The sequence below is a fragment of the Acromyrmex echinatior genome, chromosome 9, assembly GCF_024713525.1.
Source record: "Acromyrmex echinatior isolate Ae372 chromosome 9, ASM2471352v2, whole genome shotgun sequence".
NCBI lineage: Eukaryota > Metazoa > Arthropoda > Insecta > Hymenoptera > Formicidae > Acromyrmex > Acromyrmex echinatior.
The window spans coordinates 13,098,566-13,119,245 of record NC_141860.1 but is presented as its reverse complement, the minus strand read 5'-3'; the positions used below and the strand labels follow the sequence as shown (position 1 = coordinate 13,119,245).

At 31.0% G+C, this 20,680-nt stretch overlaps 3 protein-coding genes across 6 annotated transcripts; 1 reads left to right on the top strand and 2 right to left on the bottom strand.

Annotated features, from left to right (window-relative positions):
• Positions 1 to 648: 648 nt before the first annotated feature.
• On the bottom strand, positions 649 to 7,700 carry LOC105149859 (vesicle-associated membrane protein 4). Of its 3 annotated transcripts, XM_011062564.2 has the most exons (7): positions 7,561 to 7,700; positions 4,430 to 4,844; positions 4,264 to 4,313; positions 3,921 to 3,971; positions 2,757 to 2,989; positions 1,838 to 1,913; positions 649 to 988 (listed from the first exon to the last, which is right to left on the bottom strand). In XM_011062564.2, exons 2-6 carry the CDS (start codon positions 4,493 to 4,495, stop codon positions 1,876 to 1,878), a joined length of 438 nt encoding a protein of 145 aa, XP_011060866.1. In that variant the 5' UTR covers positions 4,496 to 4,844; positions 7,561 to 7,700; the 3' UTR covers positions 649 to 988; positions 1,838 to 1,875. The 3 variants fall into 3 exon arrangements, with proteins under 3 accessions (XP_011060866.1, XP_011060867.1, XP_087266000.1); XM_011062565.2 differs by lacking the exon at positions 1,838 to 1,913; XM_087409874.1 differs by lacking the exon at positions 4,430 to 4,844 and having other exon boundaries at positions 7,561 to 7,695.
• Positions 7,701 to 7,843: 143 nt separating this feature from the next.
• LOC105149858 (arrestin domain-containing protein 3) lies at positions 7,844 to 12,985 on the top strand. Its single transcript, XM_011062563.2, has 8 exons — positions 7,844 to 7,978; positions 10,311 to 10,466; positions 10,619 to 10,833; positions 10,956 to 11,141; positions 11,224 to 11,432; positions 11,662 to 11,906; positions 12,450 to 12,578; positions 12,651 to 12,985. Exons 1-8 carry the CDS (start codon positions 7,861 to 7,863, stop codon positions 12,665 to 12,667), a joined length of 1,275 nt encoding a protein of 424 aa, XP_011060865.1. The 5' UTR covers positions 7,844 to 7,860; the 3' UTR covers positions 12,668 to 12,985.
• A 128-nt stretch (positions 12,986 to 13,113) lies between these two features.
• On the bottom strand, positions 13,114 to 19,026 carry lolal (longitudinals lacking protein-like). 2 transcript variants are annotated; one of them, XM_011062560.2, is made up of 4 exons: positions 18,364 to 19,026; positions 17,203 to 17,436; positions 16,868 to 17,082; positions 13,114 to 16,322 (listed from the first exon to the last, which is right to left on the bottom strand). In XM_011062560.2, the coding sequence occupies exons 2-3, from the start codon at positions 17,389 to 17,391 to the stop codon at positions 16,888 to 16,890; spliced, it is 384 nt and encodes a 127-aa protein (XP_011060862.1). In that variant the 5' UTR covers positions 17,392 to 17,436; positions 18,364 to 19,026; the 3' UTR covers positions 13,114 to 16,322; positions 16,868 to 16,887. The 2 variants fall into 2 exon arrangements, with proteins under 2 accessions (XP_011060862.1, XP_011060861.1); XM_011062559.2 differs by having other exon boundaries at positions 18,800 to 19,022.
• Positions 19,027 to 20,680: the final 1,654 nt, after the last annotated feature.

Genomic DNA, 20,680 nt, shown 5'->3' with positions numbered 1-20,680 from the left:
TTATTGAAAAAAGTAATTCATTTTATATATATATATACTTGTGATGCGTTGATTCGTTACTTTTAAAAGTAATCAAATCATTGTTTTAAAAACGGTAAAAGTAACATCCCCACATATACTGAAAGGAACATGAATTCTGAAACTGTGCTTTACTTTAAAGCAGCTACTTTAACTAATAAAAAGTAATAAATAGATCCGTACAAGTACGTGTATTACATTTACATCATTGCATTTACGAGAGAGAGACAGAGAGAGATTATACGCATTATTTTTTTATATAAAAACACAAGCCACATATATATAAACTGATATTAATGTTGCGTATTATATGTATAAAATGCATATACAACACTTGACATATAATATGCAAGTTCAAGACGTATGATTACGTATTATACATAGCATACTTAAAATATACTCAAAATATACGTATTTATTTCTTGATAATATAGAAAGATTATTTTGATTTATACATTTATATCATTTCACATTCTTTATTACAGTTTTAATATTGATATCAGATTATATGTTTAATTCATTATAATACGAAAAATATATGAAAAATCATATATTGACAATAAAAAGCTTTTAAAAAACTTTTTTTTATAAAGCTTATAATATGATAAACAAAAGAAAAAGCAAATAAAATAGAAGAAATAACTTTTTATTATCTAATAAAAACAGTGAAATATAAATATAATTTATTTCAAAATTGCTGACATAAAACATAAAATTCTGATCAACATATCGTCATCTTAATTTCATTTGTTCGCACACACACAAAATAAACAGTAGTACAATTTTTATGGTAACAAAATGTACAAAAATGACACACATGTTTACATAAATAATAGAAGAGATATATTTATACAGAAAAACTTATATAATTACAATACTTATAATTGATTTAAGGGAAGAAAATCTTAATGTACAACATGTACAATATATTGGTGATTTCTCAGTCAGACGAATCTCACAACGATGGATCCTGAAAAGAAAAAAATATTAATATTTTTATAATTATAACAAACGTGGTTTATAAATCAAAAATTAATAAAAAGAAGAGCCACAGCACAAGATATTCTTTATGATATTTAATATATAATTACGTTAATAAATAATTACATTAATAAATATGTTAATAAATAATTTAGACGTTTCGGCCACAATCTGGCCATTTTCAATAAAATTACAAATATCCATAAAACACAGAATATACATAAATCTAACATTAAATTCAGCGATCAAAAATATAAATATACATCAACATAATTTGCAATATGATAATTGGAACAACAACTACGTTTTACGATGTACTCTTACAAGAGGAAAGAAAACGTTGATGTGTATTTATACCGCTGAATTTAATGTTAGATTTATGTAAATTCTTTTATGGATATTTGTAATTTTACTGAAGATGGCCAGATTGTGGCCGAAACGTCTAAATTATTTATTAACATAATTATATATTAAATATCACAAAGAAAATATCTTGTGCTGTGGTTTTATGCTCTTCTTTTTGTTAATTATTAATATTTTTGTATCACATTGATGATAGTTATGTAATAAAAATACAGCGATTAAAATGATAAAAAGAAGAATAGAACCGAAAATTTAAATAAATGCGATCAAAAAAAGTTGCAAAGTGCAAAGAATTGCGCAATTTAATATTTTTATGATTATTAAACTTCATGATTATTAAACAGATGGTTATAATAATTTTTGTTTTACGCAAACATCACTAAACAAAATTCAGGGACAATAAAAAAGATTATATAATTAATTATACGCAAACATTATTGTGCAAAGTTCAGGGACAATGTAAAAGATTATGTACCTTAATTTGAATGATCGAGGCTCGAAACATTACACTCGTTATCTGAGAACCAGGTAAAGTACCATGATGTCCAAAACTGAAAACGATACGCGCTAATCAAACTAGACAGTACTCCAAAAATTGACTGATTTAAAATAATTTAACATTGATATTTTAAATCTTTGATTTAAATAAAATTTGAATTAAATATAAGAGTTGTAAAATATATGTAGAAAAATATAATAGTTTGAGTAAAAGATAAATAGAACGGGATGGAATACAGAACAGAAATATATTTTTTTAACTAATAATTGTTAACTGTAATGAAAATTCGTATTCCAAAATTAAGTAAAAGAATTGATTTCAAAAATATAAATTTAGCTTTATATGTGAAGAACAAATATTTTATAAATTGTTTTTAATCTACAATCTATCTTATAAAGATTTTTATCTTTCCGAGCCACAAACCAATTAGTCTAATTAATAGAAAAAAAAACACTGATAATGATATAAAAATCCTCAAAAAAAAATTGCGCGTTACATGTTTGCGTCAGAACAGCGCAAAATATGCATAAATCAACAAAAAATACTTCAAAAATATTGCTATATTATTTGAAGTTTATATTTAGAAGTTTATATTTATTATATATTTCTGAAGTTTTAACTTTTATTTAAGAAAGATTGTCTAAAAAGAAAGTGGTATGTCAATATTGGTGACTTTTGTTATCATTAATATTCATGTTATGTCATGATAATATTTTATGTCAAAGATTACGAAGAAATAAAATTTAAGGGGTAAAACATAAACAAATGGAACCGTATGAATTGATACAAAAAGCTTTTAAAAAGTATGAGAATAGATAAGATATATGATATTATATACAGTTTGTTTAATTTTTTTATCGTGCTGTTATTAATTATACGCAGTACTATTTCTTACCAACAATAAAAAGTACGATCGTCACAGTAATGCTGATAATGATGATCCTCGATTTCACATTCTGGAGCCATGCTCTCCGTTGCGCTCTCTTCGCAGCTTCTCTAAATTCGTTTCCAGTCATATTGAGACGATCGCTCGCTTGCTGTAAATCCTCCAGTCTCTCGCCGCGATCTATTACTTTTTGAACATTATCCCGCATCACGTCCGCCACCTCCTGAATCTGCAGCTTGACGCTTCAAATACAAACAATGAAATCGATATCGATTGCTTGCATCATAATTTCGTCTGTATTAATTTGCATATATAATATCGTATCAATTATAAAAATATAAACTAACCATAAATATAAAGATCAATTCAAGACTAATACAAGATTAAAAAGCATGTGTGATTACCTTCTTTTTTTTTAAGTATTTTTAACAATTTTTTCCTCGTACTCTCAAAAGATTCTTCTTAAAACTAATTTCTATTTTACTAAAAAATAATTATTTATTACTGATAATTCAGCAAAACTTATCATAAATTTACGCTTTTGCGATTGTATTGGTCATAAATTGAATTTTATAATTTATTTGTCGACATGTCAATTATTATTCTACTTGATTAATTTTGTTCATTTACTCCATCTGTAATTCAGCAAAATCAAAATTGCATTGTTAGCTATAAATATGATAAATAGTTATAATATATATATTTTATATATATATGTGTGTGTGTGTGTGTGTGTGTGTGTGTGTGTGTGTGTGTGTGTGTGTGTGTGTGTGTGTGTGTGTGTGTGTGTGTGCAAGAAACAGTACACAAATAAAATAAATGTGGTTAAAATAGAAATAATAACCGCATGAAAAATAAGAAAGTTTCAATTAGAATACGTTCCAGTAGACACCAACTAAAAGTAACATAATATTAATATTATAATTTAGCAGCAATGTAAATGTAATTGTTATGTAACGTCAAGTGTTATATTATATTTATATTAAGCAAATTATAATCATAATTGCTTCTTCAAACTATATCAAAATAAATAAACATTGAAAAAGGCATATAGGTCAAAACACAGAATGTTATTGCACGATATCTATTTATCAATGTTTAAACTATGTAGATATTACCCGACTGTTATCTACAAATTTTTAAAATATAAAAATTAAAAATCATCATACTTACGTATCCATTTTATCATCAATGTTTTCATTTCCACTTGATGTACTGGGTCGGCTATAATTACATATTCCATATTAATACGTTTGTATTAATTAAGGTAATTTTCGAAAAAATATAGCAAGAGCGAAACAAAAAGTAAATACTTATATATAAATTGATCATCACATTAAAATGTAAAACTAATTTATACCAAATGTTAAAATAAGAGATAACTATATTTTATTATTCCAGTATTTTTTTGTCAAAAATAGCAATTACAATTATATATATTTTTATAGAAATTTTTAATTAATTACAGTTGATTAATTTTTTTCATTAATTACAGTTATAAAAATAATTTTCTTACGTGAACAGCATCTCTTCATCAAGATCGCTGTCGTGCTCCAATAGCGACTCCTGCAAAAGAACAGTTTAAACATATGTCAAGTTTCCCGCCAAGCGTGACATCACTTCCGAATATACTGTGTGTTCTTTGATGTACATACACCTATACGACGATAAGAGATACTTACTTTCTCATCTTTGTCCGCGGTTTTGATGTCCTCTTTGGATAAACTACGTTTACCGAATGATAACATATTCTCAGAAAAATAGGCCCGCGTTTCACTCGCAGGCTTTAAATAATTGATTCGCACGCCTAAATGATTTGTCGCGACGATTAGAATTTAACCTTCCACAAACACTCGGCCATTTTGACAGAAGCTATTCTGCTTTACCGGCCTCATGATAGTCGTAAGGTGGGATGCAAACCGCATATCAATAGAATAGATGGCACCATGAGCGATGTACGATAATAGAACAAAATTATTTTTTGTTACGAAGATGCTGAAACACTGTCTGTAGTAAAAGTAGCGTTTTTGTTCCTGTCCAATTTCTTCATAACTTTCTGCGTTGGTCACCATACTGATGAAAAATGGATAAAGAAATCTGTAATTTTTTTTCCAACTTTGAACACCAGCGCCAAGTACATTAGCATGTATATTTTAATCGTAGAAAAGGAATTTTTCTGTAAAACTACTACGAAGAAATTGGACAGGAACAAAAACATTAAAAACGCTAGCTTTATACAGTAAATACGGCATTGATTTTGATTGATATCGATAGTATAGACTTTTTTAATTCCAAATAAAAAAAGTCGATAATAGTGACATCTTTAATTCATTTCTTACATTATTATTCTGTCTCACTCAACGTATACATTCTTGCAAGATCGAGCATCTACTAGACACAATTACTGCTTTGTTTACTATTCTGAGTCTTCGCTCAGCATTCGTATACACGTAATTTGCAGATCAATATAAACATTTTTTTTAAGCTTTTTTTAATCTTAGAATTATAAATTCAGTAATGTTCACGTAATCCGAAGGGTAATGGCACTGTCGCTTTGTCCATATGAACTATAAAACTTTTGTATTAAGGAAACGTTTACGTTAGGTGACTCTACGAGTTGAAAAATAAGTAAATTTTTAAATTTTCGATTTTAGTATAAAATCCACTACACATCTCCTAATTTTGCATATACTTCAATCCTGTAAAAGAATTTTTGATTCCGTTCAGTAATTCGGAAATTTTTATCGATGTGTCGATATTTGTCGGCAATGTGTCGACAATTTGATTACTCCAGCATCTCCTCAAGAAGATATAATTCTAAGTCTACAGCATCATTCTCATTAGTCCTTTTTCCTTTTTTTTTTTGTTGATACTTTATATTAATTAAGTCTTACATTATTTTATTATAGCTGCATTTATTATGAATATTTTACTTGCAGAGGTACTCAAGAAACTAATAAATCATCTGGCATGATAACAGCTACATTGAATTAAAACTGTCTCCTATCATTTTAACTTATTTCTAATTTTTTTTTACCATTGATTTTATAATCAAGAAAAAAACATTTTGAAAAATAAATGTTTAATGTTTTTTTTTTATAGAAAATGCTCGTATACATAATTAATTAAACATGTATACGCTTCCTTTTATAGCATACATTAAATTTTTATAAGTTTAGTTTCATTAAAAAAATAAATACTGTCAATCTATCATCCAAACGTACAAATAAATAATTGTTATAAACAGAAACATCGATTTCTCTCGCGTTGTCTAACTTACAATTAGTACTGCCAATATTATAATATATTAGTATGTATATAAAGTTAATAGTAAAAGTTATTAAATAACGAATGCATACAGTAAAATAAGTGCACAATAATCCTGTTTTGAAAAAATATATGCACATAGAAGAATTTAGATAACAAAAAATGTCTAAAATTAGATCATAAGATGTTTTTTGCGTCTTAAAGACGACTTAAAGACTTACGTCATAATTTTAGAGTTTATGTTGTTTGAGAATTATCTGTGATAATAATATCACATTAATTATCTCGACTGATTTTATTTGATAATCAATCGCTGAAGACAAGTATTTACAAAAGGATCATCATTGAGGAGCAATTACTGTATAATCCGCAACAATGGTTTAATAAATTTGCACAGAAATATTCAACACGTGATATACTTCCAAGTATCATTCATTGATCATTTAATAGATCTGTTAGATAACAAACATATCTTATTTGATGATAACGCATTCCTAACAATTCAATATAAAGAATGAAAATATATAACTTGTAGAAGCAATACTCCAACGTAAACGCGCGTGATACACTAAATCGATAGCTTTATTGTTCAATTATCTTCTTCTTGATTTGAATCGTGAGTTTATACGTCGTAAATTTATTGTATTGCACACTCTTGTCTTCAGACGAGTTTTCTTATTTATACTAGTTCATGTTTTCTTACTCTTTTCTATCTAAGCATTTGTAATTTTCTTTGAATCATCATCAGCATTACATTTCATAATACAACATATACTCTAATCTAATAGTTCTTGAAGATTGATATTTGATTAATTTTCATGTTATTATGACGTATAGAATGACGTATTTATATCATAACATTATTACACATCATGCAACAGTGTCATTTCGAAGAATTTTTTTTTAGCTACAAACGTCATACGTAATAATATAGAATATATTACGCTCCGTGACTCATGTTTTTAGCAATTTATAGAAACTAAGGTAATGTTCTTACATATGAGAACTATTACTAATGACTCAAATGCTTACAATTAGAAATTCCATTTTTCGCATGCAGATAAAATTTAATAAATATGTGTTCACATTCAACGGCGCCGACTTAAAAAAAAATCTTTTATTAAAAAACAAAAAAGTAAAAATTATTGGGGGAGCGAAAAGCACCTGCCCCCTAATTAAATCGGCGCTTTTCATATTCAAACATTCATATTCTAAAAATTACATGAAAATCTATCTAGAATTTTTCTCAGAAAGTACAAGACATACATCTCATTTATCTCTTATCCACATCTAAACAGAGAAAATTGATCCCTCCTTAAAATTAGTATAAAAATAATGTTTTCTTTGGATACTCTTTATTTACTTATCAAAAGTATTCTTTCCAATGAGCAACCATTAAAATAATATATTACAATATATTTGTCTGCTCTTTATTATCCTAATAAAGTGCGATTATCCTCTACATTTTCAACACTACATTATCTGTTTCTCATACACACCAATTTACTCCCTATGACAAAGATCATAAAGAATAAGAGGCTCTCACCATCAAACCATCGTAAGCATCATAAGGGATATGGCACGCACCCCGATGACGTTCACAGTGGGGTGCTGATACCAACCACCCGCCCACGTCTCGACGCCTGTCGACGCCGGTCTAGCGACTAACGCAATCGGTCAGAACACGCGGTACTAACGTCGCAAGAGGACTCACAGTCGACATTGTCGACAAACGTCGCGACGTCGGACCGGTTGCATTCAGTCGTAGTATTCCCCACTTTAGATTACGTCGATCATCCGAGTTTCGATCTTGCTTGATGGAAGCAAAATCTCGGTGCATTTTCCAATGCCGTCGTTAAGGACCTTTCGCATCGAGTTCGACCGGCCGGGCGCTACTTACGCACCTGGTGAAATCGTTACCGGCGACGTCATCGTTGACCTGGCCAGAGAGAAGACAATCCGAGGTAAATAAACGTCCGGTACGTGACTGCCAGGCGCGGCACGAGCGCACGAGGCTCGCAGTATCGAGCGATCGCGCCTCTTAATAGTCTTAATGCCGTCATGCCATCGGCGCCGCACCGACAAGAGCGTCGGGCACCGACGAGTGAGCGCATTCGATAGTGTATGCACGTGTGGGTGTATATGTGTGCGTAAAAACGCGTGCAGTGCGAAACCAGGACCGTACGTGAAGAATTGGGTACTTACAAGTTCTTGGAGAAATACATCATTCAAATCGCTCGTGATAAATGAAGATTTGAATATTATAGATTCTAAATAGAAAAAAATAGAAGAAAAATCGACGAATTCTTCGAATATGAATATTAATTAGCGTCTTAAGAAAAACGGATTTAAAAACCTCAAAATCTTGTAAGTTGATAAAAAAGGGAAAAAGGATAGAAATAAATGAATAATTGTTCTAAACAAGAAGTACTAATTGCAATGCAATGAAAATTGTCAAATGAAGAAATTCATGTAGAAATTCTTGTTACATTATAATGAGATGCATTTATAGCAATCAAATATAATTAATTAAATATTACATACATTCGCATAGAAATAGTTTCTATGTCGATATTATCCACGATGTACGTGGATATTTCTTGTTCTTATAACAAAAGAAGTGATGATTTTTTTTTCGTTGGTTATTCAAATGCTACTTGTATGCGTGAATTTCTATATGTTCTGTCACTGTGTGATAATGAAGTCCCCGTATAAAAACGTTATTATCAAACATTCAACATGACATTCGACATCAAACGTTGAGACCATTTGAACGAAACATAATGTTACACGAACGCTAATGTTTTCTAATTTCTGTGCTTCAATATTAAAACAGCAATAATGAAATCTCTCTTCTGCAGACGCTCCCAACCATTTTATTTTTATTTATTAAAGAAATAGATTAATTAAATAAAACCTGCTTATTTAATGCTAACCGCGAACAAAAGAAATATCAATTGGATATACGGTCTAGTTATATCGATTCGTACTATCAGAAACGATATCCTAACAATAAGCAAACAAAACCTGAAATTATCTCGCTCTCGTGTGCGCTTTATAAACGAAGTTATAATTATCAAAACGCATCGTACATTACTTGATGAATAATATTGGAATATATACCAGAATATACAGGATGTTAAACAAAATTCTTTGTAAATTTTTAAGTAAAAAAGTAAATTTTTATTGTACAAAAATAATTGCGAAATTTAAACTCTTATTATTTTATAAATATTGCAAGCAATAATTTATAAAATAATAAAGCCTTAAATATGATCACTTGTAATTAAACTATAGATACATATATGTGTGTGTGTGTGTGTGTGTGTGTGTGTGTGTGTGTGTGTGTGTGTACAGGGTTGGCCATATTCGACGGAAAGATGTTTTTTTTTTTCAATCATGGGAAACGTCGTTACTCGATCTAACATCTCTGTCAAAAGTTACAGTGTTTGCCAGATCTTTCCGTCGAATATGGCCAACCCTGTATATATATGATTTTATAAAACATAACTCTCATTCCCGCATTTTGAAATACCTTGCAATTATCACTTGAATGTATTTCACAATCTACGTTTTCAAAATTGTAAGTCTAAAAATTATCGACAAGCAATTTTCACGTGGCTGCTATTCGATTTAATTCAATTACTAACGAATTTAGATCGCCGAAAAGGATTGACTTATTCCGGAGCAACAGTATACGAAACACCGGCTTTTCGCAATTATTTTTTGTGTATCAGCTGTAATGTAGTTACGCAACACATCAATATACATGTTTGCCAGTATTATTGATACGTTTCAAATGACATTGAACTTTGTGTGAGGTGTGTTATAATGTATCATTCTTGCTAATGCGCAAGTCTTTCCTATATATCTCATGTAATCTGCGTAAAAAATTAGTAGGACTTTTCTTTTATTCTAGTCAAAATTTTTTTTTAAGAAGAATACAAATACGTACATATACGTACATATACGTATATATTCCAGGATCTTTTCCAAGCCATTATATCATGTCCCCTAAATTTTCAAGAATTGTTCAATCTATTAAAATTAATTTTTAATTATCTTCTTTTTCAAATATTATATATAAAAGGGAGAATGGATAATCAATGATGATCATTGTAAAACACAACAATAATTCAAAATTTCTTTTAGTAATATTTATGAGAAAAAATAATAGAAATAAAAAGAGATTGAAATGGACTTTTTGATATATTATATTTGAATAAAAATATTATATTTGAAAAAATATATATGTATATAAAAATAAGGAAAATATAAGGATATCGATATTTCCAGCGCTGAAATTGTCGATTAAGGGAGAAGCTAACGTTAGCTGGGAGAGAAAAAGATCGACCAAGGATTCCCAAGGACGCAATCGCACCCAGACTGATCATTTCCGAGCAAGCGAACAGTATTTTAACTTGACTTATTACCTATTAGGAAATACAGCAGGTAACACTTCCAAGATTAATCTATTAGAATTAAGTAGAGCCACTTGAAGGATTATAACAAACTTATAAAAGAATATTACAACAAAATAATAAAATGATTGCTCAATCAATGGAACCGACTTAATAAGTTTTTCGAAACATTCTAAATTTCAGGCAATGGGGAAGTACGAGTGCCAGCGGGGTTTCATAGATACTCATTTAATTTTTCATTACCCTATAATATACCATGCAGTTTCGAACATACAAACGGTCACATCAGATATACGATGAAGGCTGTTATTGACCGACCCTGGAGATTTGATCACGAGAGTAAAATTGCGTTTACTGTGGTCTCATCTTACGATTTGAACGCTCACAGTCATCAATGTGTAAGTAACATCGCTACACAAAGATTTTTTTGCCTCTATTTTACACAAAAGTAATGTTGAACTCGAAAATAAAGATACTGCGTGATGACGTTACCAAAATCGAACAATCTGTTTTTCATTAGATCGGCGCAGATGATGAAGTGAGTGAAAGTTTTTGTTGTTTCTGCTGTTTCAACTTGGGTTCGATGAAGCTACGTATCAGAATACCGACAACAGGGTTCGTTCCAGGACAATCGATAGAAACTATGGTCAACCTCAATAATACCAGCAGTGTCAATGTAACAAAGATCTGTGTTAAATTGGAACGAGTAGGTATAATATTACGTAACTAGCGTATCAAATTAATTTCAATCAATATAGTAATTGTAACCCTTTTTTCTATTTGTAAAGTCCTTGGAATTTCATGCGAGATCACCGTATAGTTCGACCAAGACAGATAAAGCGATTTTAAAAGCTGAGCAAAGAATGGGACCATTTGGCGAACAAGCTGACATTCCATCACGATTACAGGTTCCGCCAATACCGCCATCCCATCTCGAATATTGCAGTATAATAGATCAGAAATATTCCTTGCGCATTACCATCCATGTCTCTGGAACGTATGTGTGTAATGTGTATTTTTCCAAAGCATAAAATCAAAAGCAATTTAATTTATGCGATTGTACATGTTATAGTCAATAGTACTTCTTAAACCAATTCTTAAAATTTTTAAGAATTGTTCTGTAATTGTTTACAACAATGTCCCGCAATTTACGAAAATAGAAAATCACAATTAAACTATACTGATTAGTGATTTTATTAAGAAATTCAATTTCCGCTATATTGCAGGCATTGCAGCATTACCAAAGTTTACCCGATCTTGATCGGAACAATTCCATTACACTCTACTATTTCATCTGCATCTTATATACAAACTGTGCAACAGCCCACAGCTCCTGTAATGCAATACGATTATGATCCACCGCCGCCGATGCCGTCTCCAGACTATGTACCACCAAATACGCCTTATCCTCAAATGATAGGTTTTGCCTCGCCAAATCAACCCAGCACGTCGACTAACCCGTGGGACATACGTGAGTGATATTTTTCTTTGTAAATATTTTGAAAATTTAATATTAAATCTTAAAAATATATATCAGCCTTCGTATAAATATTGAATATTATTTTCATTTTATTGCTTTATTCAATTAGAAGTACAGAAAATCAAGACTAGAGAGAAAATATTTTTCTGTACATATCTATAAAAATATAATTTTTTAAGATTTATTATGGAAATTTGATCTGCATGTAAAAACATTAACATCTTTAACATGTTTCGTGTACTAGTGACCCACACTGAATTTTTCATTCAAACTGTTTATTTTAGCTATAAAAACATAATTATAAAATAATTGTTGATATATAATTGTAGATACATATTGTAATTATGATATCAAATTTATGATGCAATATTAGTACCTCCTTTATAATTATTTTTATAATTTTCGTAACTATGAAATATTTAACAAATATGACAAACGCAAACAAAAATACTGTGATGGTCAAGTTACTTAAAATTGGCCTAGCACAGATATGTTAAAAAATATAATTTTTAAAAAACTATTATCTTTATCTAGCACCGCCATCGTATGAAGAATGTATGCAAAGAGCGGATAGTATCAAAGATGAAGATGAGTCAAATTACGTGCATGGTGCTAATGAACCTTTCGCACCAAGATACCCAGTCTTCAATTTCACAACATCACGTAAGAATGAAGTAATTTATTGACTGAATCTATCATTTTTAACACTGCATTTTCAACATTTTTTTCCACTAGATCCACCTAAAAAATAATCGAAAATAAAATACTGGAAAATAAGCTGAGACAAAGTGAATACATCGTAGTAGCATTAATTATTTCTACTCGACGCATTTGTGATAACAAAAGTCAGGAAATCAAAAATACATCCTCTGATTGCTACTACCTCATAGTGTATAATATCTTATATAAATATATTACTCAACTTTTTTAAGTGTAAATTAATCACGTATACATATTTTTATACTCTATATCACACTGCTTATATGACTACAAATGTATTGTGCAGTATGTTTCATAATGTGCAGAAAAAATTACGTATAATATACAATAAAGAATATAATTTTGCGATATATACTTCGTACGCAATGTTTAATTATACGATAGCAATTAACACGCTAAAATATTTTTTAAAAAACTTAGGAATAAAATCTACAAAAAGGAATATGTAAGGAGAAATAAAGATAATTATGCCAAAAAATGGCATATTTACACAATTTATTTTATATCTCAACATCATATCATAATCATTATCGAGTCATATAATAGCAAAAGTAACGTTAATGAGGATTTTGAATTTCGGTTAGAACAGTAGAGATAACAAAATGGAGAAAGGACAGAAGGAAGAAAGGGAAGGAGAGAGAGAAGAGAGATTCATCCCGATAACTTGCGCAAGCGAAATCGATTCGAAGAATTTGGAATTGTGAATGTGAAAAGTGCAATATATGGAAATCGGAGATGGAGCGAGAAACATAAGGAAAAAGGCTATACGATATAATCGTGAATTTAGCGCGCGAACGTTCACTTGTATATGAGATTTGCTATTCTACAATAATTGTATTCCAAATTTACAGCATAGCAAATGTACATGGTATTATTATTCACATTTAGTCACCAAATGCCCGGCAAACAATATCATTGTAGGAACTGAACCCATCCATTTCGACGCTTTTAACACTGCCTTAAATATTGACAAAGGAATACAATCAAGTATCCTCCGATTTTAATAAGTTTCGATATGTTAAAGTGCATACAAAAGGAGATCTTTAACTGAAGATCGAACTCCAACGAGACGTCTGCTTTACCGATTCCCAGTGGGACTTACACGATTTAGGTGACATCGATACATACTAAAATAAACGATTTTAGAGAGAGAGAATCTCCCTAAAGATAAAACTCTTCTTTGAAAAAAATCGATTTTTTTCAAAGAAGAGTTTTATCTTTTTAGAGAGATTCTCTCTCTCTCTCTCTCTAAAATAAAAAGGTGTTTTAAATAAAAGAATGATTTCAAGAGTAATTTATAATACAAAATTTTTTTCTAATTTTGTATTTATTTAAAAAAATGTTTATAAAGTTATTGTAACTATAAAGTACTCTTAAAACTATTCAATTTTTTATTCAAAACATTTTTTATATCTTTGATTCAGATGATATTTACTCAAAAAAAGATCAATTTTTTCAAAGGAATGTTCTCTCTTTTAACATGTAAGATAGATACATAAAAAAATACATATTTTTTAATCTTATTTTTGTCTATATTTTAACATACATAAAGTTTATTAAAATCGGAGGGAGACAATTCGTTGTATTCCCTCATGAGACTGAGAGAATATTGAATATCTATTATACGATATCGGATAATTACGAAAGATGATGAAGTCTTCCAATGCTTGAAAAAGTTCAAATAATTGAATCCTTATTCCGAGAAGATGACAAACATAATTATTCTTACATCGCAAATTTCACTTTAATGCCGCTTGCACGAGAATGGTCCCGTTAATTATCAGAACTTGTTATCGTCAGACATCGCCAAAATTTATATGGAAGCCATATACTTTGATACAAAGTCAAGTTCCATTCGACTTTATCGCATGGAATAGTTCAAAGCATTCTTACGAACGACGAGTTCTTTTTGGATGGACCATTCTTACAATCGTAAATTCGATCAGAGCGGTCTCTTGAGTAATTCACAGAAACATCCGAAGCAAAATCGACAAGAAATGATGCGTTATGATTCGTAACATTCTGCGGTGTATGACGTGTATGACTGACATTTCAATGTGTACGATTATAAATCGGCATTCAGTGTCCATAAAACTTCACTCGTGCTAATTCGGTATATAATTCACGTGAAGGTTGGAGTAAATTCATATTAGGCACAAGGACAATTAACTCGCAAGGAAAATTCACGAAACGCTGGAGAATTTTTTTCTCTGTGTAATTAAAAGAGATAGAAAAGTCAGAAAATATGAGAGTAGACTTACACGAATTAGCGATAAACGCAATTGACGAAAACTTATACAGCATTGTCATAAATTTAAAAGTAATGCAACAGTGAAATCCGAATAATGTTAAAATACTTGATTATAGACAAGAAAAAACACGACATCCTCTATAACAAATTGATTTTTATGTCCATGATTCAATAATGTTTCCTGATTGCCTTTCTAGATTTTTCCGAGCGTCCTGTTGTTCGGGAGGGAAAAGGAACTGTGCGCTCCGACTTTACAAAAATTTACTTCGCTTATATTACAATAACCTTCCCTCAATTTAAGACATTCAACCCTTAATATATTATTATCATAAATAAATTTGGTCTATATCGGTAATATTGTGAATACGCCGGTACAAACACTGGCAGTATTTGGTTAAGTAAAAATCATGATCACTAGAAGAGGTAACTTGTACGGAGATTAATTATGGTATTACAATTCCTTTCATATTTTGTAACTCTTTTTTTTAACACACGAACGCAAAAGAATAGTATTTCAATATCTCAAAACTGACAAAAGAGAATAATTTAAACGCGCACGTTACTACTTCCAGTAAACCTGATTTGATATTCTTTAAATGATTTGCCGGGGGTTTCGCAAATCTATCCACGATAGAAGCAAAATTTCTCTATATATGGATGCCAATAAAATACTTTCATTTGTCATTATTTAATTAGTATTTATACACAATTTAGCGTGATATAAGATTGTTAATGCCCTATGGGATCGATCTCTATAACCATCTCCATAATAATTTGCAAAAACGAACAACAGAAATAGATTTAAAAAATTAGGCTCCAATATTTCAACATGCCGCAGATGAATTAAGTGATAGCTAACGCGCGACAAAATTAAATAATAGAAATTATGGTAATATAAGATAACGCTACTTCGTGAATAGATCTACCAAATAGAATCGATAGGGGAGTGCTACGAGTCAGGTAGATCGGCTTGAAAAATAGGTATTGTAACAGGTGTTGTCAACATTTCCAACTTGATCCACCAAGATTGCCCCGGTCAGTATGCATTGTGAATTATCGCGATCCATTGATTCGCAATGATTCATTTTTAAAAAAATAATCAATGTGTTGTTATTATTGCCAATATGGCGTAATGGGTTCAAGACAAACATCAACATTTTTTTCTCTACTTGCATGTATGTGTACATACTATCAATACAACCAACATTAACTGAGAATAAGAAAAAGGCATTATTTTACATCATCACCGCGTGTTGATCCAAGTCATGAACCGTAGGACACCGAGTTGTGCACACGCAGTGTTTAAATTTTTTTTACATATGTCTCTATATATTTATAATGTATGTTGTGTTGTGTGTTTATGTTGTGTGGTACGTGTTTTACTCAATCACTTTACATTATTACAGTTTTTTTCAGTCCACACACTTTTCAAATACCTGCAAATCAAAATTCATATTTTTGCCCCATTTACATTTTCAAGCATAGTTACAAACAACTCTCACAACATGCACAAAAAATGATATTGTGGCATTGTATTTATAGAATTTTAGCTCATTATTTATGTCCAATGCGTATGATAACATATACGAATTTAATAAGCGCGCGACTGCAATCAAATTCGTATATATATTATTCACCCCAAGAATATAAATAGATTTGTACAATCAATAACCGAACAATGAACTCTCGTGCGACATATAAACTCCGAAATCAATATTACTTAAAAAAATATTATAACATCTATATATTAAATGAGAGATTTCTTTTTTCTTTTATCAAATAGCTTAATAAGAAATTAAATTAACGAATTCTTTTTTCTTTTATCAAATATCTTAGTAAAAAATTAAATTAACGAATACATACATAATTATAAAGGAAATTTTGCAATAAAATAATATTTAGAAATTTGAACATAGGATATTTATATGAACAAATATTTGTATCATTCCTAAAATCAAATAAATAAAATTTTAAAGCATACCATATTTTACGTGTGTATTTTTAACCTTCTCTCTTAATGGCACCGGGAGCTTCAGCTAGTCCTTTAACTTTAAGCCGGTCTGCTGTTTTGAGAAATGCTGGTAGCTGATCTTGCGAGACATTTACTTCACCTGCATACATGAATTCTAGGATGGCTTGTAGATGACTGTACGCAACGTCCTTTAGAATTATAATTGGATGTTTGGACGGATTTTCCTATATTAAAGAGAAAATTTATTTAGTTGCAAAGTCTATCACTAATAATATTAGCTAGTAGATAATAGTAATGTTAGAATGATGATGTAAAATAATAGTAGAATAATATTGCCAATGTACCTCTAATAAAGATTTGAAGTAAGGACTACAGGCGGACAAGACCATTTTATGTGCTTTACAAGTCTGACCATCGCAAGCCAATGTCACATCCGTGAAGCTTTTCTCATCTCGCAGATGTTTGAACGATGACACCATGTTTGATTGGAAGTCATTCCATTTGAGAAAAAACTGTTGCTGCTCTCCTGCCATTGTGAATGCTGGAATTTCCCTATAACTCTTGCGTGATTGTGCAGTCTGTAAGCAATATTACAACGAAACATCAATCAATTTGACAAACAAATCAGCCCTAGAATTCTGTAACTTTGTACAGCAGTGTCGGTATCATTATGCAGATATATATTATCATCATGAAGATATTACACATATAGTAAAAATATAGTAAAAAAAAAGCTATGCAACAATATAACAATACAGTCACAACACAATTAAGAATTACAAAATCCTAATGCAGAACTGTCTAAGTGTATTCATGTATCATGCATTCATGTGAGACAAGACTTAAACAAAGTAAAATAATAAGAACAAAATAAGGTCTTCTTTTCAGCTGAGCTTCTTGCATAGTTCTTACATCTTTTCTCTTTTTTTTTTCCAAGTTGGTGAAAAACAAATTTTTTAAATGCGAACAGCTAAAAAGAACAGGTCTAAATCTTATATCACGGACCTGTTATAATTCTTGAAATAAAATGAAAATTACAAGAGTGCAAATTTATTAGAATATTTATTTAGAATAACCTCAGGTTAACATCGAGTGAATTTATTTACTTTTATAAAACTTTTAGTCTTTATCTCGTTTCAAGTGAATGAGATATAAATAAGCCTTCAGACTAGAGATTGAAACTAGAAATTGAGACTGAGGGCAGTATTTATAATTCGTTCTTATTTCAAAACATTCTTAAGTAATGTCTTAAGATACTAATACAGCCTTCCTGATTTATTACACTGTACTTAAAGCAGTCTTAAATATAAGACTAGATTATGAATACTGGCCTGAGATTGAATCTGATTAAAGTAAAATTTATCGAGTTTGATATTTCTTTATTTTTTTTCTTCTGATTAGTCAATCTCAATCTCTATGATACAGGCTTTACGAATAAAAAGAGATCACACGTCCGATATCACGGGCTACATCTGAGGTAAATAAAAAAATGTACAACGACATACGCGTGAGAGGACCTGTATCAACTGCGTCACGACGAATGTTAAGTTTCGACGAGAGAACGAAATTCGGAAAAATACGTTCGCGAGCCCTCATGCGAAGATTCTTTGTAGGTTAAATTAAAGGATGCCACACAGCGAGCGACTGAGCACTGCAGTGAGACGCGGTGACGCGGAGTCTACCAAATCACTCATGCGAAGCTGAGTATATCATCTCACGACCACCAAATTAGCATGCACAGCTATGATGGATATATCGGAACATCGGGATTCGCGTTGATATTCCGTTTTCGTCACAACATCGCAACGCGTGCATGCGTCCGTTGAGACGTCTGCCGTCAAGAGGCGCACACGAGTCCGACACAACACGATCCGCAAACACGGCCAGGCGGGATCGAACGCGCGATATCGAGTTCCGCACGGCGTGCACGCGATTCCTTACTTCGCGCCGTCGACGGGCCGCCAAATCCTGGACGAGGCGACAACGTGGCTGACGAGCACCTTGCCGTTGCTTGCCGTAGGTAGAACGCGAAAAATATGTAGCGCCAAAAACTTTTTGCGCGATCACCACAAATTTTTTGTTGTGGCTAATATCACGGCGAGGAAATTCGGCTCAAGTCGAGTCTTTCCGCCGGTGATCGGTTCCGTCTCGCGTACGCAGTACCGACTGAAGTCGCTCGCAAGCGAGCTGCCAGATGGCGCGACTCATCCGGTCGCATTTCGTTTATTAATACGAAAATCAATTTTAAACGGTCGGTAAACATTTCGTATTGATTTCTTCAATTTCTTAATGTGTATGATTCCGATGTTATAATTATAAATGTAGGGATGCACCGAATATCTGATCGGATAATCGAATATCATTGTAATATTTATCGATCCCATATCCGGTTAAAATTTTATATTTGCAGAACTTGTACAGTTTATCTTTTATCTTTATCTTTCCACGTTGAAGAGATAAAGAAAATTATTATCGTTATTTTTCCTTTACTTTCTTTTTTTTTTTTTTTAGAATGTTAAGGAATTTGTACCGAATATATCCAAAGATATCCAAAATCCGGTCGAATTAATGGCTCTCCAGACAGAACGCAGCAACGACGGAAATTGGCGCGAGAGTAATTTTATCGCTTTTCTATAAAAGAGTGATTAGCTACTGTACTAACTTCTGTTGCGCGATACTGTAGCGTTATACTGTATTCTGTCTGTGGGAGTCATGATTGTCCTACCGGATATCGGATATCCAGTGTCACATTCTTTTCGAAGATTTTTATCAAAGAATTTTTATTCCGTTCAGTAAATTTGAAGATTTTTATCAATCTGCATTCTGTCGATAATTTGGTCACTCCAGCATCTCCTTAACTCTAGATACATATGATGGTTTTTCGATCCTTTATGATGTGTTCGACATCCCACAATTGAATTAATAAGAGATGCTACGGTAAACTCAATTTGTTCCATCTTATGTATAACTGTCTCTCTTCACGCCAAAATAGCGAGGCGGATTACTCTGTTAAAAACCTCTTCTGAAAATTCAGAGGTTGAAAAAGCCTAGAGTACTGTAATAATTTAAATGACTTTACTCGATATTTCCGAAAGCAACTGGCATATTAATTTTGTACGACCCGGAAAATAGTTGGAAAGATTTCTATTCGGAGTAGAAGTTCCGAATGCACTCGTGAAGATTCTGAACGAAACTTAATACGTAAAAATTCGAGGACTGTTTCCGAAAAACGAAGATTGATGATTACGCTAAATCTACATTTGTTCTCTTCGATCTTACAAATTTGCGGAAATTATTAAGATGTTAAATTAATAAATTGTAATGATTTAAATGTCATTTTAATGTCAGTAAAACAAATTATGACTTCGTCTATAGAAAGTTATAATTTATGGACAATATATATATACATAGTATAATACGAAGTCATACATAATTGTTTTTTTTTCTAAAATATTATTAATAATTTATCGGAAATCAAATAATTTAGTACTACCTACTAAGGTAAAAGATTTTACTTACAAAACAAAATTATTTTCATTTAGAAGGGAAAAAAATTAGTCAACTCAAAATAAAAGAATCAAAAAGAGAGGGATGGATAAAAAATAACGCGTACTGTTTACAGGTCTCCGATTCCTGTTTCGTAACCCGTTATTATGTAATACATATACTGACACACACATACACTTATCAACATGAATTAGAGCACGTAAAGCGTTTAATTAGTGATCCGCGAAGGGATGTTAATTAACGCGATCTAATCTTAGTATCGATCGCGCGCAAAAATCGTCGCGTCTAGGTTTTTTTCCGTGCTTTGATAGTGAT

What these genes read in the sequence shown, in the direction of transcription:
- LOC105149858 (XM_011062563.2), top strand. Translation starts at nt 7,861, where the DNA reads ATGCCGTCGTTAAGGACCTTTCGCATCGAGTTCGACCGGCCGGGCGCT. An exon ending in ACGCTCACAGTCATCAATGT is followed by an intron (nt 10,834 to 10,955) that starts GTAAGTAACATC and finishes GTTTTTCATTAG; the next exon opens with ATCGGCGCAGATGATGAAGT. An exon ending in TCTGTGTTAAATTGGAACGA is followed by an intron (nt 11,142 to 11,223) that starts GTAGGTATAATA and finishes CTATTTGTAAAG; the next exon opens with TCCTTGGAATTTCATGCGAG.
- LOC105149859 (XM_011062564.2), bottom strand. Translation starts at nt 4,495, where the DNA reads ATGTTATCATTCGGTAAACGTAGTTTATCCAAAGAGGACATCAAAACC. An exon ending in CCGCGGACAAAGATGAGAAA is followed by an intron (nt 4,314 to 4,429) that starts GTAAGTATCTCT and finishes GTTCTTTTGCAG; the next exon opens with GAGTCGCTATTGGAGCACGA. An exon ending in GATCGTACTTTTTATTGTTG is followed by an intron (nt 1,914 to 2,756) that starts GTAAGAAATAGT and finishes TATCGTTTTCAG; the next exon opens with TTTTGGACATCATGGTACTT.
- lolal (XM_011062560.2), bottom strand. Translation starts at nt 17,391, where the DNA reads ATGGCAGGAGAGCAGCAACAGTTTTTTCTCAAATGGAATGACTTCCAA. An exon ending in ACTTCAAATCTTTATTAGAG is followed by an intron (nt 17,083 to 17,202) that starts GTACATTGGCAA and finishes TCTTTAATATAG; the next exon opens with GAAAATCCGTCCAAACATCC.